The sequence below is a fragment of the Scomber scombrus genome, chromosome 4 (assembly GCF_963691925.1).
Source record: "Scomber scombrus chromosome 4, fScoSco1.1, whole genome shotgun sequence".
NCBI lineage: Eukaryota > Metazoa > Chordata > Actinopteri > Scombriformes > Scombridae > Scomber > Scomber scombrus.
In genome coordinates, this window is record NC_084973.1 from 20,800,211 (window position 1) to 20,819,152 (window position 18,942).

Below are 18,942 nucleotides of genomic sequence, written 5' to 3' on the forward strand. Positions count from 1 at the left end.
GCAGGAGAGAGGACAGCAGGGAGGAACAGAGAGGCGGAAGTTAGAAGGGTCATTTGCATGATCTTTGGAAATATCGCCATATAGCCTCAGGCTTTTACTAAGAACACTGAGCTTAGAGAAAACTGTTATTTCCCATACTGCACTCCTGCCAGGATACATGCCAGTTCAAGATAAATAAATGCACTTCCACGGTTCATTTTAACAATATATATGATAGTACTCTCACAATTAGCTTTGCCTTTTCCCATAATTAATGTTATTCAGTACCGCTTGAGAATAATGACATTTAATAAGTTCCACTAGTGAATGATTCCAAATGCATAATTTGGACAGTATTACCATAACAGATTTATTTAATTTTTTATTATAGACTGACATTTACTTCTTCAGGGATATGTATAAAATGATGGTGTATAAATTAGAAGATTATCATTTTAAATGTATTATTTTAACACTGATACTCTATGTTGCATTGCTATGTATAATAAATGACTTGTTAGTTTATGTATTAAACACATTTAAAACAATTTAACAAGACTTAACAGCCTCATAAAATGATTCTGTTCATAAAGTGCGTGTAAGTCCATTTACTCGTAAATTTGAATTACTATAATCTTCTTACTCCTTACTTATTGAGAGGCGTTGTGTGCAAGATTAGAACCAGCCAAAAAACTTATTGTAAAGTTATATGGAGAGCTATAGGGAAGGATGAACTTTTCATTTACACTTTTGCCAATTTGCTTGTTTTCTCATACAGTATATGCAGCTGAGCTTAGTGAATTTCTTTTATGGGCTATTAAGTTCATTTCCTGCAACAGAAGCCTATCAGCTTGTGCTTGCCAGGTCTGTAAAATGGAATTTCTACTTGTTAGGTTAGTTGGTCAAATGTGCATTTTCACAAGAACAATATGCTCTTCTCTTCAATGTATTTTCATATCCATAAATTGCGTGCAACATATAAAATGTTTGCTGCCTTCGGCCTGAAGGTGAAACTAATGACAATGAAAATGATGTTCATATATTCATTGTAGTTTAATGTTACGTTCAGGGTGACAAATTAGATGAAAATGAAAATTAAGTGAAGATCTGAATTTCACCATCAGTATTAGAAACCTTGTGCAAACAACGGCAGAGTCAAAAATTGTCAGACATTTGATATCGGAGAACAAATTGGTGGTCCAACTCAAAGAATACAGCATGGACAGTTCAGGGTTTCTGGAGGAGTTCAAGGCTTATGTTCCTTCAAACTGTTAGAAATTATGAAACATAATGTGACAAAGTGGGTGAAACCCAACATTTGTAACCTTTTTCTTTCACCATCAACACCAGCTAACTTATTAATTTGACTATCCCTTGTTTGTTTTGCATTATATTTGGTTACAATTTACATTCAGTAAACTTTTGGTCAAAGTAAAACAGACATGTATAGGTTAATCTTTGTTGGGTTTAGTTCTGAGTTCATAAGTTATGTATTGTCTTTCTTTGTTACTTACCATGCCCACCATGTGCTTACCAAACAAAAGGGAGAACCACCCAATTACTTCCTGTATTTATACACTGGGGTTGTCAGTGGGTTGGACTAAGCATGGGGGATTTATTTTACTCAGTTAAAGGGCTGATTTCATGTCTTTGATTTATTTATTGTTTTGGCTTATGGAAATGTTGGGAATGATGGGTGGTAAACAGTGTTGACTGATATAAGTAGGTAGCATTGTTGAGTGCCAATTGGTAAGGGGGAGAGAACACCCCTGTAGTAATGGTTCTGCCTAATCGAGTGGAGGGCCTATTTAATGGGAGAGATGTAGGTTTAGAGGAGGTCAGAGGATGAGGGTGTAGCTGTGTGCACTTGGTCATGCCTTAGTTGAGTATCTTGAGTTAAGCCAGTTCATTTTGAGTGTCTGTTTTCTTTTAATTTTTGGACACGTTCTTTTTGTTGTTACGTCGGACTGAATAAATCAGTTTTTACTCATTCAAACGACAGCCTGAGTCTGCCTGCCTACCACCTTCCTTGTCACTTGAGCTACACAACATCACAATATTGATTCTAAAAATGAGTGAAATGTTTTTAAGCAATGAAATGTGTTAAGATTACTTACATCATCTATATATTTGTACTGGTCATCATATACAGTAAGTGTTGGTGTTGGGTTTTTTTTTCTCCAATTCTTTTTAATTATATTGAGCATTCAGTTAATACCTGGATTAAGAAAAAAGCTTGAACACTAAACCAACCTGTCTGCTAATCAGATCTCAGACATGCTGCTTTCTCATTTGAAATACAATATGATGCTATCAACAGCAGCAGCGATAATCCACCTGAAGACAAATTTCCAGAGATGGAGGCTTCAAAGAAATAGTGAAAGACTGATGTGAAATATTACCAGAGAAGGAAAGTCTTGAATTAAGAATAAGATTAAAGTTATGGCGAACTTCATGAATAATGCAGCCAGTGTTTTCTTCCCAGGAAGTCAACTGTAAAGCTCAGTCCTCTCGCCAAGTCTCCCTGCTCTCTGTACTCTCTACATTTCATCTACACCCATAATGATGGATGGCATTTTAAAGTAAACTAATTAAATCTGAAAAGGAAAATGAATTGTGACAATTCATCAACAGCATAATGGCGCAAGTGTCAGACTATTTCTTGCTATCAAAAAATTAAAATCATAAATCAAAGGTTATGAAGGCAAAAAAAGGAGACTTGGTTTGAAAGTTATTGTTTTACCAGGATGACAAAATCATTAGAATGTAATTTATGACCCTGGGGCAAAGACTTTTCTTTGATCTAGTGTGGCATGTCAGTGTAATATCCCTGTCATCGCTTTTGCCTCATTCATTCTATGGGCGCTGGCAGGAAATACTCTAATTTCAATGGCACACTTATTCTGAGTGGAACGACCTGCTCAGGAGATGACCAAGACCCTCTCCCCCCCTGGAAAAGCTGGTAAATTGATGTGCTCAAATTCCACAGCAGTGTCCCACAAATATCACTCATCCATTCTGTGAGGAAGGAAGCAGATAGACATGCAGGATATAATTCTGACTCAGATATCTGATTAAATCCTGCAACTGTAAAAAAAATAAATAAATAAAATAAAATAAACTCACCACTGCGGAAGTTTTTTAACAGCTCCATCAGCATAAAAACAACTCAACACTTGACATAGAGGTCATTGAAAAATTAACACTTACTGAGAGTGGAAAATGTGCCATGTAAATCTTAATGCAACCATTTGATACTTGACAAACTAATTATTGTGTATTGCTTCATTTAAAAGCAAATACACCACCCAGTATTACTGTGTTCTGTTAGTTTTATTGGGAAACTTTTGGATTACATTCTTCTTTTCACAGCTCACTGTGAAATTAGCTGTCACTTTAAATGGGGAAATCTTCATTTCTGCATGTGTGAATACTTAGTGTAACACATCCGACGTGGTGTGAAAGACAGTGTGAAAACATGCTGATAGCTGCTCATAGCTCTTCATAGCGTCTGACTGCCTACACAGAAAAATAAAAACACGTATCTAGAGAAATAATAACCTTTTTCTCTTTTGCTTAAAATGTAAAAAAAGAGACCATAATATCAGACATCCAAGCTTGATCCATAAAACATAGGGACACATAAACATGTGATCCCCCAATGTCAGTCCTCACTTTCCGTCACCATCTCTTTCAATCTCTGTCTCATCTGCCTTGAAGTTGATATTTTGTAGTGGCGTCACATCTTCCCATAATCCTCCTCTGGATTGGCTGCAGCCCCTCATCTCTCAGCCCTGAAGGTCAATGTGTGAGAGGCATCAGTAAAAGAAAATGACCTGCGAGGAACACATTGCAGTAACCTCCACCTGAGCTAGGGGAGCTACTTTGGATGTATGGAAAGATTGAAGGAGAGAAAATGAATGGTCATCTGGTTGAAAATGCATTTAAAAATCTTACAAATACACTTTTGCAAAAAAAAAAAATAAAGAAAATGCACTTGATTATTTATAAGATATTTCTAATATTTAGACCTCAGACTTTTCAAGGGTTGAGACAACTCATTTTCTTGATGTGCTAAAAATTACACATTGTAACTTCTGTGAGATATGGGAGTTTCTGCTTTCTCAGAGGTATTCACTCAGCAAGTACAGTTAAAGTAACTAAGACGTTTCATTTTGATGGGTATTGATCAAACACATCTCAGTGGAAGGATGCATTGCACCTGTTTTGACACAGACAAGGTTTTTCAAAATATACTTTGTGCTTTTCTGTTAAATCTGCGGTAAAAAATAAAAATGGACTGATGGCTTTATTCAAAGGTTTATCTTTTTCTCTAGCCAGCATCTTCTATCTTATTCTCATTTCCTCTCTTTGTAATTATTTATTTTCTTCTGAGCTTGTTCTTGAGACATGTCAAAATTGTCATAAATCATAAATCCTGACCTTGAATTCAATTCCAACTTTCTAACCCAGTAACACCGTGACATTCCACAGAGTGACTGAGACTCTAAAATGTATTCAGCTTATCAGTTATTTCTGGCACAAGCAGCCACCCCCAACTCCCTCTCAATAAATATGGGGTTGACTAAGTTGATATGCCTCGGAGGCGTTTTAAATATTCCCCCAAAAATATCTATTCATAAAGCGGGGCAGCATAATTGGGTGATTTATGACCTTTTCACACCACTGGAGCGATTAACTGAAGACATCATTCAGAGCTGTCAATCAAACTGATTGTTCACATGGAAAACGAAACACCATGCAACCAATAAGGGAGCCAGCTCACTTGAGAATGATGCTTTCAAAAGCCTTTCACTAAAGTGGCCTTTTCAGGACTGTCAGTATCGCAGTTATTGTGTTAAGATATATCTCCAACTATGAGAAGGCAGCACTGGCAAACAGGGAAATTGAATCAAGGGCACAAGGTAAATCTGTGCACATTCATGCATGCATCCATTCATGTGGTCATCTCAACTGTGGTTTCAGTTGAATGCCATCTCATCCCTGTGCCTTCCTCTCTCTCACTGCTGGTCACAGACCTTGACTATGTTCATAGCCTAGCTGGTTGACATCTTCACATAAAGCCAACATTACCCCAGATTTAATGATTGGATGCAGTGATTTGTCTTTATTGGTCTTCATACACTCTAAGAAATGAAACCTGGATGTTGTTTGCATTACACAGTTGTTTTACAGTGAAACAACCGTTTTAAAACACTGTGTGTGTGTGTGTGTAAGTAATGTACTGCTCTGTGTAATTATGTTATGTTTTACTTGTGACCTGCCAAGGGACTGCAGATGTAAATTATATTTAAGCTAACTCTGGTACAATACATCAAAAGTAAAAATACATCAAACTACTAAATAATTGCAGTTTTGACCATCAAAACAAGAAGGCTTCGTTGCATTAATGTAACAGTGTAAAGTTTCAGGAATACATAATTGTGCTGATTTGAAGCTATGTAATCAAGTTATTAAAAACAGGGATTCACATCTGTACAGAGAATAATCTTCATGTCACACTTATAAAAAGTGTATGTTGGTTTATAATGCTTACAAGAATTATAGTATTTGGCTATTGAATGTTTTTTGTCTCTTTGGCTGATTATTAACCACACATGAATTCTTATGGCCTTTGCACACCAAGTCCGTATTTTTCATATGCGTCTTTTTAATCCTTAATCCGATAAATAATGTTACACACAGAACCTTGCACACTGAGTCCAATGCGTTTTGATACCCTATTCATTGCGAAAAGTAGCAGGAACAAGGAAAAACACACATTCACATACCAGTACTATAATACAATACAATATATAATACTATAGGCAATCCAAATTGTGACATTGGATAAGTGTGCAATCAGCCTTTTGACTGGATCAGCAGATATTCAGAGCACAGCCTCAAAATGTTGTAACATACAGACAAGATCATGAGCAGTAGTTACATGGATGATGATGTTTGCATGCAGGCTCTGAACAGTCAAAAAACTCTCTAAAGGCTTTTGATGGATGTGAAAAAAGCACAAAAAAATGTAACCTGTTCTGAAAACTCTTAAAACAGTTTGTAAACATGATTAACACAAAGGAGATTGTATTTATTTTCAAATTTTGGACGAACAATATGGACTTGGTGTTCAAAGGTCTTTAGTAAAGGATCAGATTACTGAAAGATGTTTAAAATGAAGATATCATATTATTGATCCAACACCTGAGTCAATCAGCTCTTTGATCATGCAACAGGCAGGCGTTTCCCATACCTTGGGTCTTGCAGTTGGTGGAAAGCTGTCTTGACCTTGTGAGGTTATCATTGCTCACACATGCATGAAGTCTGAGCAAGTTGGGATCAAGTCAGACACAATGCTGAAATGCATGCATGCATGGCATTCTTATAGAATTAAGCCTGTGCCACAAAACTATATGAATGCCCTTGTCTCTTTGCAAATGTTTAATCCTGTTCACTGCCTACTGCTCAAACATCTGCATTCCTAGGTACATCAGCTGGTCACTTTTTCAGACAGGGTCGAGTGAGACCTGTTATTACCTTTGTCCTTTGTATTTGTGGGTTTTGCCCAACTCATTTGGCCAGTGCTGATGGTGCAAGTCAGCCATTGAGAGCGCTCCAGTTGGCAGGTATTTTGATGATATTGTTTGTTACTTGTATACAGCTTCTCAAATGTGAAATTCCTCCTTTCCTGTTTTCATATCATTGTAAATTCAACATATATTTCTGTTATGTCACTACAAACTGTGGTCTGCTGGTTAAACTAAAGATCTCTACGCACCTATCCATTTTAAGCTTGTTATAAAAATTAGGATTATACTGCACGACAGATGTTTCAATTCATACAATGTGTGTGTGTGTTCCTGTTTTACATAACTGTTTTAATACTTTCTGTCTCAACGGTTTGCTGAGACTGGCAGAAAGAGAGTTCAACTCTATGTGTGATGGGGGACTCACTTCTTGAACTTCTGTTTGCCTACTGATTAAGGGAATATGTATGCCAACTGTTGGAGACCGTTGTGATGCTGTCTATGGAAATATCTGTAAGTTATGGGAGGCGACTGAGGCAGCCCAGGTACACTGCAAAAACTGTTGCCTAGATCTAACTCAATAAAAATAAGGCAACATTTTCCAACCACTTTTTGTAAGTTTAGTCAACTAATTGGTATTTTGAGTAAGGAGAACTTAATAATATGCATTTCGAGGTAAGCAAAAAGATTAAGTTGCGTTTACAGAAAAAGCCAAGAAATTGAGTAAAATCAATGTAAAAAACATCAGCATATTAAACACACAAGGCTTAATTAAAATATGTAACATTTAAATGAAAAAATATTTTTTGTACTCTATTTTATTAATTTTGACCAATTCACCCTTTCTTTGTTTTGAAAATGAAAACTGCTTAAAATAATTAGTAAGTATAATAATAAAAAAAATCAAGACCTTTATTAAATCATTACCATATCAAAACAGTGGCAATGAGCTGGACAGTATGAACAGTCAACATACATATTTAGTGCATAGAATGCATGACCTCAACTTTTTAAAGTGCTGTATAGAACACCTTCACAGTAGTTTTTTTTTTAAACCGTATATATATTAAAACATTTTCACAAGCCATATCCAAACCGTGTCAATAAGCTGGACAGTATTAACAGTCAAGAACATCAGTATTTAGTGCATAAAAGAATGCATGACCTCAGCATTTCAAGTTTTACTTTGAACATTCACAGTAAAGTTTCTTACTAAAACAATTTAACATTAAGATTATCTGTACTTCTGTAACAATTCACAAGCAGAACCCCTTCACAGTAGTGTCTTTCAGTGTGTATATTTTAAAACATTTTAACTTAAACAACTCACAGATCCCTCCTTGTGACCAGCTGGAGCTTCACAGTGGGGCAATTTATGTGTATAAAACATAAAAAAAGACCTGCAGATTATTATTTTTTAAATACTGTGTACATATTATTAATTAAACATTTGAACGCCTTCACAGCAGTTTTTTTTGTTGTTGTTTGTTTACCATGTACATAATATAAAAACTTCACAAGCCATATCCAAACAGTGGCAATGATTATTCAGAGTACATTTTTACTGTGTACATCATATAAACAACTCACAGATCCCACCTTTTGACCAGTTGCAGCTTCACAGTTTAGTGTGTATAAAACATAAAAAACTTAACAATTTACACACCAGAAACGATGACTTGCAGCTTTGTATAAAACCTGAACAGGACAAACGGTTACAACATTCTGAAGAGTTCCACTCAGTGTACAATGTATAATGATTTTGAACAGACAAGAAAATAGCTGTTCATAAGTGCAAGCTGACATTCATGGCTGACTGCCTAAGCTAGAAGCTTGTTTTTGAGAGTCATGAATTTGGGGGTTGGTTTTGGGCGCAGTGTGTCCAGTCCCACAAAAAGTCTTTGAAACACCTCAAATGTTTTGGAAAGTTTGGACGGATACTCAAGATTAAGTGCATATGTCAACCCCAGGAGTAGGCAGCATGCTTTGGCCAGGTTTCCAAGATGAGTAAGAACTGGTACTCCCTCAATGATGATTCCTACTGCATTTGGCTCACGACAGATGTAGATGCTCATATTCTTCATTTTCAGGTCCTCATGAACAGTGGTCTCTGCAGTTCCCTTTGAGATACAAAAACAGTAATTAAAAAAAAAAAAATCTAATTTTATATTTAATATAAGTTGTGTGATTTAATTCAGATAATGATTACTTTTGTGAAGACCATTTTGAAAACTTTTGAATTTGAGATCTTGTACATTAAACTTGATACAATAGATAGATAGATGCATGTCCAGCCACATGCTTTTTATTGGCATTTTTTAATTTGCATTTAAAAAACCTGAATAGAACCACAAGAAATTTAAAAAAACAAACAAACAAACACTAATACTAAAATGTTTTAATGCTTGTTTAAGGGGAGTATTTTTTGTTTGCATTGTATGTTTGTTTTTTTAGGGCAAACAGAAACACAAGAAAGGCATCACTCTGTGGTGCCGTGCTAATCGGCTATCCTGGGGCTCCTGCCAACTAGCTCCATGCTCGACCTCCACCTGACAACTGCTGGTTCAGTCAGTTCACATAAAAGTCAACCCAATTTAAGCTTGTACATCAGACTGATCCAAACCTGCTTTTAAACAATACTTACACAGTAGTCAGAGATTAGCTCCTGTCCATTCTCTCCCATGTACTCTGTGAGGCATCTCAGAGTCACATCTCTCTTCATCACTTGGGTCCTAGCGTTAATAGAAGAATAATAAATAAATTTTGTTGTCAATTTTACTCCAAATCTGTGATACCATTATTCCTTTAGAGCATGATTACAGTCAGTTTTAAACTTTTAAACCACTTTTAACCCACCTGTATCTGTTCTATCAACAAGTTCTTGATGCGCTGACCAGTCACTCCTCCTTTTGCACTGAAGAGCTCCAGGAGCTTTGGAGTGTACCTGTCCAGCTGGGACATAAATGTTGATTCCAGTGGAACAGCAGTGCACCTTCGGAACTCTTCATTAATCTGTAAGACAGCAAATGTTGACTGATATTAAGGGCTTTAGTATACATTTTCATGCAAAAAGTGAGTCTAGTATGTCATGTCCAAGTCACAATGGAAACTTGGTCAGGAAAAATAGAATGATAAATCATTTACCTGGAATGGTTCGAAGAGGGCAGGCCATCTTTCCTTAAATTCAAAACATGATGTAAACACCCAAATGACTTCCTGTCAAAAGGAGCCAGAGTGATGATAACTTCCGGGTTGGCCTACAAAAATACCATACAGCAACCTCAGTGTTTCCCATTAGGCCCGCCACAGTCTCTCACAGAAAGAAAAAAAACAGGTTTCACCATTTCTCATCTCTGCCAGTCAGCCCCTCCAACTGCCGTCTCTGTAGCGTGCGTGCGGTCACACACACACACACACACACACACACACACACACACACACACACACACACACACACACACACACACACACACACACACACACAAGCGCTTGACCGCTAACAGTAAATGCGCTGATATCGCGCTAATTGTACAGTGTGTGTGTGTGTGTGGCAGCCTACACTGCCAAATACGACGTCGAAGCGCTGATAGTTTTTTGTACAAGTCACTATATCTTTAACATATTAAACTACCACGCAAAGAAAACGCTAATTAAAAACTGCACAGGTATAAACAGTGTTTGGTTGAAGTTAATGAGCTGTTGTAGGTAAGAGCACATTTGAAATGGCGGTCGACGATGGGCAAAAGTAGTACACAAAATATAACATTAAGCCATGCTTTTGCAAATTGCAAATTTATACATTTCAATTCTGGCAAAATCTGACTTTTAACAATATAAATTGTTACTTACATGAGTTCAGTAAAGTGTTTTCCTTGGGCTCCGTGAAAAAACGTGTCTTCAGGAACATTCGACAGTAAAGCCTAACTGCCCGGGCTTGTTCTTCCGTAGCTGCATGCAGGTGGGCGGGTCGTGACGTTTCACGTCTGATATAAACGTTTAAACGGAGTTTTGTTAAATCAATTTATGTTGAAGTCCAATAAAATTAATTTTATCACATACAAAAGTAAGTTGCGAAAAATATTCACACTTTTTACTTATAGTTAACTCAAAAAACTAAAAAAGAAAAATAAATTGATTTATTGGATTAAATATACTTTTAAAAATAAATTAAAATGGACAATACCACTGAAAGACTTCTTACAGTGTAGAAGAACAGCATAAAACCTTTCTTACAACACTAGATGGGGAAGCCTTTTCTATTGTAACTCTGTCTGTTGCATTGGTAAACGCTCCACTTGTACAAGCTAAATAAATTCAACTTAAACTTTGATATTTCGAATCCAGTCTCCTTTATTAAGGGTAAATCATTAATTTCTTATAACAAGACTGCTAGCTTGGCACAAAAAAGAACTCTCAAATTCAAAATCAAATTGGTTACTACTTATTTTTATATTAACTTATACTGTATGTCATTTCTATGGAGCACACTCTTCAACGTTTTCTGACACTGTTAAATAAAGTCAGATGAAGTAAAATTACTTAAGTTCACTCACCCTACTTGATGGCGTTCAGTGTTCATTTATGTTTGATAAATTCAGCACAATTCTACAACATTAATACAACTCAGCTGTGTTAGTTAAATTTAATATAACTGTGTTTAGTAAATCAAACCTAAATGTATTAAGAAAATTCAACATTAGCGTGTTAAGATAATACATATTATCAGTTACTCCACATAACTGAGTTGTATTTAAGTAACACAGTTTCGTGAGATTTGATTGACAGCATTTAATAATGATCAGTTCTCTTTTCTTTTTCTCATTTATTCGAATTGAAATTAAGTACATGTGATATTTCTTTTTTTAGAGTGTAGACACACACACACATACACACACACCTGCATCTCCAAAGCTTTCCTTTGGTAATAACACCAGGAAGAACAACTTGATGGTAATTGCCTCATCATGTCAAGTGTGTTCATGCATAAAGCATTTCTTCTGATGCTTAAAAAAGTACGAACTTTGGAAAAGGATGAGATTGAGAGGATTGCATCCTGGATGACATTTCATGTCTTTCGTGTCAACATATTTTATTCCAGCCTACAGAGAAAATTCTACTTAATCTTTACAGAAACCTACTGTGGTGCTGAAAAGGTCTTAAATACTGTACTGGCAGCATAACTTGTATCTTCCAACAAACCAAGCTATTTTATTTTAACTATTTCTATGCACCTTAATTATGAAGAGTGTGTTTATATTTTGTTAAGTCAAATTTCGCTAATCATCAAGACATCGCAGGGGTTCAATTGGCTTATCAGGGGGCCTCTCCCCCCTTTATGTCCTCAGGGCTTGCTGGCTCTCAGTCTAATTACCAGAGATAATGGAGGATGAAGCTAAAAGGCGCTGATGGGGTCCAGCAGAAGGTTATTAGGTGTCCTCATTAGTGCCCAACTGAAGTGAAAGGAGGTTTAAGGTCTTATTCTGATCCTGATGGATGGTGTTCCTCTCAGTCTGTCTTTAGCGGGTGTGATTCCACAGCATAGACAGCATAGACAGCTAGGCAGTGGTGTGTGTGTGTGTGTGTGTGTGTGTGTGTGTGTGTGCATGGTGATGGAATCCAATTTGGCACATAGTGATGGCACATGATTTTCTGTATTAGTTACAGTAGAAATGTTTGCTGGTTAGCATTGGATTTAATGCAGTGACAAATGCGACAGTCCTTCTGATTACACGATTGACAACAGCTTTTGTAAATGGGTAAAAGAAGAGGAAAAACAGTAGCATGATCATCAAAGCAATGTATTTCCGTTTTATTGTATTACTCATAGTTGCTCAGACACGTGTATATACAAATACAGATCATTTTTTGTCAATTTTTTTTGTTGTTTATATACTGTAAAAGAGCAGGTTGGAAATATTCCCCCACTGATGACATTGTGGGCGCAGGGTTCAAAGATGAGGGAAGAAGGACAGCAGGTGGTGTGGTGGAGGTTAAACAAGCACAAGAAGAATGGGACAGGACAGGTGCACAAAATGAACAAGTGGCTCATCAGCAAGAGGGGAGCCGACGAAGAGAGGCTTTGCCCTGCAGTACAGAACATGGATCGATGATAGGCTTTACCCCACTAACAATCCAGTTTAGGATTTGGTGGAGGGGGTGCACTAATCCTTGAACTGTGCCCAGGACCAACGTCTACCATGGGGACAAGTGATTCAGGGTTGTTAAAAAGGGAGAGAAAGTGAAGGGCCCTGTTGTAGTCTCTTCGACGCCAGCAGCCGTTCCGTGTAAAAGCACAATGGCAGAAAGCGTCTTGTACACAGACGGGGCTGCCAGGGCAGAGGCTGAAGGGCTAAGGCATGGGAAACACTCTTCGTTGCCAAAGAGGGTTGCCGCTTCCCATTCACTGCGGCAACAACAAATGAGACACACACACACACACACAAACTCAAAGGTCTCGCACATTTTTTTTTTCAAACTGAAAAATGTCCACACATTGATGTATACACTCCCAAGTGCCTCTTCTTGGGAGAGCAAAAAGATGATGAATAGTCAGAAGAGACAGACTGCAAGTACACTTGTATGAATTCAGTAGAATGGATACAGAAAGAGTCACTCTCAGGAAAGAAAACTAAAAGTTGTCTGTGAACTACAAAATGATCGACCCCCTCTTTAACTTCACAACAATGGTTTTGTGTTATGTACATTTGTCATCTGTCACTACATAGCTCAATGACATCACTCAAATGGGGATGCAAAAACACACAACATGAAAGTGATCAGAAAATCTAACACGTCATAAAGGAAAAGAAAATTAAGAGCAAAAGAAAACTTTCTTTTTAAAACTTTTTTTTTTGTTTTTTTTGTTTTTTTAAATGTCATCAAGTTCATGCGCATGCCACATAATGAAACTGGCAAGATCCTTCTATTAAAAAGCCAACAGTCAGATCTGTGAGCTGACCAACATGCTTTCAAACACTGAAGGCAAAAAAGTACAAATAAGCCGTCCATTAAGTCCCGAGTGTTTCTTTCTGAGGCAGGATCCTTAAGTGAAGAGATGGTGAAGATTGGTGACTGGTTTGAAACATGTAACAGGTGAGCCACTCATTGGCTAATGTCCAGCCTTCTGCACAATGGTATGTGTACAGCTCCCACAGGTTTCCCCTTCATAATAGCTCAAAGTTTCATTAGGCATTGAGGATCAAAGCACACAATGCATTATTTGAGGACAGTACACACTCCGCAAAACCCAGAGATAATACCGTATTCATTTTTTTTTTAGAAAAGACATAAGAACCAAATTAATACTTTAATATCAAACACTATTTACATCAAGAAGTTGTCCTAACAATAATAATAGTCATAATCATCATCATAACAATAATAATAATTATACAGTTTTAACAATGATGTATCTCATTTTTTTCTTTTGTCCTCCAGAAAGGTACAAAACAGATACTAACCTAACACTACATGTTTTGTGGTTGACTACCTCAGGATACACAGTATCCAGTTAAGAAGTTGATCCTCATTTCCCAGGTTAAGGTGTGTACAGAATAAATCATGGTAATAATAGCAATAATGACAAATAGTAGTATTGGTAATTATAAGAGAGTACAATTGAAGCTGGTTTTGGATAAAGAGTCTAGTGTTAATCTGCTGACAAGCGTCCATTTTGAATCTTATGCAGTGCTCATTCCCTGTGGTGTTCTCCTGAAAATTAGTACCTCATTAAATGGCCTCGTCTCCTGTTACTCCCCCCCATAGCTGAGCTGCTATTCCACTGTAATAGCATTGTTACTGTAGCACAAAAAACAAATGGCAAAAGGCAAAGGCAATCTTTCTGGGGAAAAACAGGGGGGAAAAAGGCAGACACAAATAATAAAAACAAAGAAGCAAAAACAAAACAGTGCATGCCATTTGAGACTGAATGGTATGTTTGTCATTCAATCAGGTGTTTTTTTGCCAATTGTGTTGCATGGATTTTTGTTGTTGTTCTGTCTTGTTTTATTTTGTTAGGCGCTCTAGTCGCACTACCTTCAGCTACCTCCCGTGTCTTTCTATCTCTCCCTGTGTGTGCAGCTCTTCCTTTAGTTCTTCCTGTCTCCTTCACTCACCAATTCTCTCAAACTGCAAGGTCATTGGTGCTTTAAAACCCCCCACGGTGGAAATCTACACCCCCCTCCCGAGACCCCCCAAGCCTTCCGCCATCTATTTTTAATACCAGAAATAACTCCCTTTGCCACAACATGGGGTCCACATGCTTGTCATTTTGAACCTCATTAAAGAGTCACTTAAACCAGTAACACTAGGAGCTGAAGGTGGACATGCAACTGCCCCTTGTGCTCCTTTCTCTTGCTTTATTTCTCTCTTTCTGTCTGTCTTTCCAAACCATTTTGGGGCCTGTTTCTCATACAAAATCCCAGCTCTAACAGAAATTCAGCTTCAGCAGAGTTAATTTCTCTATCTTTCAGTACTTCATTGAAAGCAAAGAAACAAGTCCCTCCATTTGGAATAAAGGCATAATAGCTTTCATTATGCTAACTCGCCATGTGCATCTGTGTGAGCTGAAGAAGCTGAATTATTATTATAACACAGTAAATTTCTTTGAACGTAAGTGCTAACATAAAACTGCCCAGACTAAATGTGACTATGGCTCAGGAGATAGAGTGAGTTATCCACTAATCAGGTGGTTCGATCCCCAGCTCCTCTGGTCCGCATGCTGAAGTGTTGTTGGGTAAATTAAGGAAACCCCAAATTGCTCCCGATGTGTGTGTAAATAGGTGAATAAGCATTAGAAACACTGTAAAACTCTATGTCGCTCCCAATGAGCAGGTTGGCACCTTGCATGTTAGCCTCTGTTATCAGTGTATGAATGTGTTTGAATGGGTGAATGTTGCTGTGTTGTAGAGTGCTTGAAGTGGTCAGTAGACTAGTAAAGGCGCAATATAAATGCAGCCCGTTTACTAATCTATACAAAATGAAGTTCTGCATTACCTTGAATTAAATCTTAAAAATTGATAGACCTGCTCTGTTTGCACAATGAGTTTTCATTTCATTGGAGCTATACATCAGTGTATCAGTAACTGCTGTACTAAATGTTTGGTGCAATAAATTAATATTTTATGAGTCAACACTGCTGTTACGTTTAAGTGTGAATTTAAGTTGTCTTTTCAAAAATCTTTCTGATTATCTCTGTTATTGTTCTCATTTAAGATACAACTTTCCAGTTTCTGTGATGTGAAACACAACGTAACTTGCAAAGTAAAATAAATTAATAATTAAAAAAGAAAATAAAGTGTCCAATTTAGTAGCTGTGAATCATTTCGCAACAATCACTTTAACGATCGATAGTGAGAGAGAAAAAAAAAGCTGTAGATACAAATGTTTATGGGAGTGTTAATATTGACTAATACTCAAATGGAACAGAGAGGACAATTGCTGCCCAGCTCAGTAAACATTGCATTAAATGACTGTGACTGTGGCCTTGAAATTGTGAGATCAACTTTCAAAAGATATTGATCCTTGATCTTAATCACAGCCCACAAAGTGTCTGGTGAGAAAGTTTTAATTTAGCTGTTTTGTTAATCAGAGTGAAACAAATGCTTTGAGAGGTGTTTTATTGAGCAGACTGGCATCTCTTCTCAAAGGAAGACAAGCAGGAGTTGCCTCCTGCTTCCATAGGTTTTACACAGTACATCTAAGTAGCTTATCCTCCTGTACACACACTTCATATTAAAAAGAAAACTGGGCAAGGACACTCCGGAGATCAGCGAGCTAAGGTGCATGCCATGTACAAATTTCTCAGTGCTGTGGTTTTCAGTCTGACCTCTGCTCAAACTGTTCTTCTGCTCTCTTACATCTTCATCTTTCACTCTACTCTGAACTGCACTGCCCAGATAATGGATGCAAAAATTTGCCTCTCACAACCCAGCAGAAAATACTTCATGAAAGGCTTCTTGAGAGGTCTCGGGACAACTAACTATTGTATATGTACAGTCATATCTAAGACCTAGAATCTTTACTTTCCTACTGTGTAATGCTGCTACTGAATACAACTGTAAAAACCCTACTGCTATTCACTGTTAGTGTTGTGACATTGTATGTATTGATGTATTTGTAAGCATGTGTGTATGTGCTGCTTGTGTATGTATGTGTGGATAAACATCAGTGCTGCGATGACATAAATATGATGTAAAGGGGTGTCAAAAGTCACGGGAAAATAAGAATCACTAAGTGTCAAAAAACGGGATTTGGCATCTTAGTTGAAGGTTTAAGAGGGGGAATTGTCTCTCCCACTTCCGACATCAACTTTTTTCACTCACAGACAGAGAAAGACCACTTAAATATTTTTCTGAAAAAAATAGAGGGTTCCTTGAGAAGCCTGCTCTGATGCCCAATCAAGCAAACACGCTTCACCCAAATGCCGCCCCTTCCCTGCAGCCTTGGGCAGATTCAGGCCACGCTAGGTATAATGCCCTCCTGGACAGAGGGAGGCGCTATAAAGTGAAGAGTGCTGCTAGGCAGACCAGCAATGAAGCCAGCAGTTGACTTGTTTTCTGCAGGTGTGGCGCAGCATTTGTCTCATCACTTCGGGAAGGCTCAGCCGGTTCATGGCTGGTATCATCTAGAGGATAAAAAAGACACAAAGTAAATTGCTATCTTTGAAACAAAAGTGCATTACAAAAAACGTTATGCAATTAATTTATTCTCATATGTTTAAGTTTGTACTGAATTGTATTATTGTATTTGAGACACCAGTGCATTACGGAGATGTTTGGGCACATGTTCAGAAAGTTAATAATGGAGTCTGAGTTGCCATATGAACTTCAGTTGCTATATAATGCTTCTTCTCTCTTTTTCAGAATCATTTTAATTTCATCTCCCAGGTGATCACTATCTGTGAGCAGCAACATGCATGCTACACCATGGGAAAGTAGCTGAACCATGCAAAGGACAGATAGACAGAAGAAAGGGCTGGATATTTACATAACTATACCTGTGTGTGTGTGTTAGTGTGTGTGTGGTGGGTGGGGAACTGACAGGACGACATTGGATAATGAATGAACGTGTTAATTTCCCTCCTTTGGAGAACTTAATAGGGGAATGAGCCAACAGAAGCATGCAAGGTGAGAGGCAGCCATTGTACATACAAGAAAGATAACAAGGCAAGCAGAAAAAAAATCAGGCAAGAGGAGAGGAAGGTGGGCATCAAAAATGTCTGGCCTTGACTACGTGTGTTGGTGTCATATTTACATTGCGGGTCATAATATAGCTGCTATCAGAATGTAATAGTAATTTTAGTTGAATGTAATTTTTAAAAAAAAATCTGTTTTAATCATTTTCAAATGAGTAATGCCCTATATTTAACAGTTTGTTACATATATATCCCCTGTGGGGCTGTCTTTACTGTGTTGTTTCAGACTGTGGGGTGAACTGGTTGTGAAAGAGTCTGCACTATGTGGGGGATGAGGAGTGTTTCAGTTCAGTGACTGGGTTAGACTCATGTATAAAGACATAAAAATGCTCTGCGTTGTGAGCACAGAAAATAATCAATGTTGCACTACAGGAATGCAGTGAGGAGTGAAACAGAAAAATAAAATGTGCCAAATGTATTGTTTAACCATTAGTGTTTATGTATGCAGTATGTAGGTGTGCATTGATCATAATAATGCAAACACTCAAGTGACTGATTTAGATGTATTAGGGCAGAATTGTTTTTGGTTAAAAAAAAAAAAAATCTGTAATGATATGGAGCAAAACATGCTGGTGGAAGTGATGGTTTCTGTTGAATTAATGAAAATGTTTGGTGCGACAATGTGAAACATGGACATCTATAAGAAAGTATCACATACACTGTACTGCATATAATTCCTGTATAACATGCAATTATTTGGTCAAATTAAACAAACAGCAATTTATAATATGCAAGCAGCAACAGTAGCATGACAGTCTAGAGAAGAATCACGTTTAAGAGCAGCGTCAGGCAGGGGGACATACAGATAAACAACATAAAAAGACAGAACAAGACACATGTCTGAAGATGTATGGAGATCATACTGAAGAGAATCAAAAAAGCAGGAAGCCATACTAACCTCGTGGTTCTAATGTATTGTCTACTTTGTCGTTTACATCAAAAACGCGGTCATGTACGCCTATAGTTTTCACACAGCTGTCTATAACAGAAAATAGGGAGAATGAAAGATCATTAGAGGTATATGCCAAATAGGTTAGTGACATTTGAAGCCCCCCATCTCAGCCCTGAAATTAAACATCTCAAGCAACAAAGCTCATGGCAACATTCAGATGAAATATGAAGTGACCTGGGTTTCATTTGATGTGATCATCTATCATCCTTTTTCATGTTTTTAACAAAACATTTTATTAGCAAGTAAAGTAGTTTTGTGAGAAATGAAAGTGGTATGTTGGACAG

The 18,942-nt window shown here is 37.3% G+C and overlaps 1 protein-coding gene across 1 annotated transcript in view; it reads right to left on the bottom strand.

Annotated features, from left to right (window-relative positions):
• Nucleotides 1–17,008: 17,008 nt before the first annotated feature.
• efna5b (ephrin-A5b) overlaps nucleotides 17,009–18,942 on the bottom strand; it is a 91,672-nt gene continuing 89,738 nt past the window's right edge. The window contains exons 4-5 of the mRNA XM_062417117.1: nucleotides 18,605–18,685; nucleotides 17,009–17,136 (exon numbers count right to left, since the gene is read on the bottom strand). Coding sequence (XP_062273101.1) covers nucleotides 17,009–17,136; nucleotides 18,605–18,685 — 209 coding nt within the window. The remainder of the gene's footprint in view (nucleotides 17,137–18,604; nucleotides 18,686–18,942) is intronic.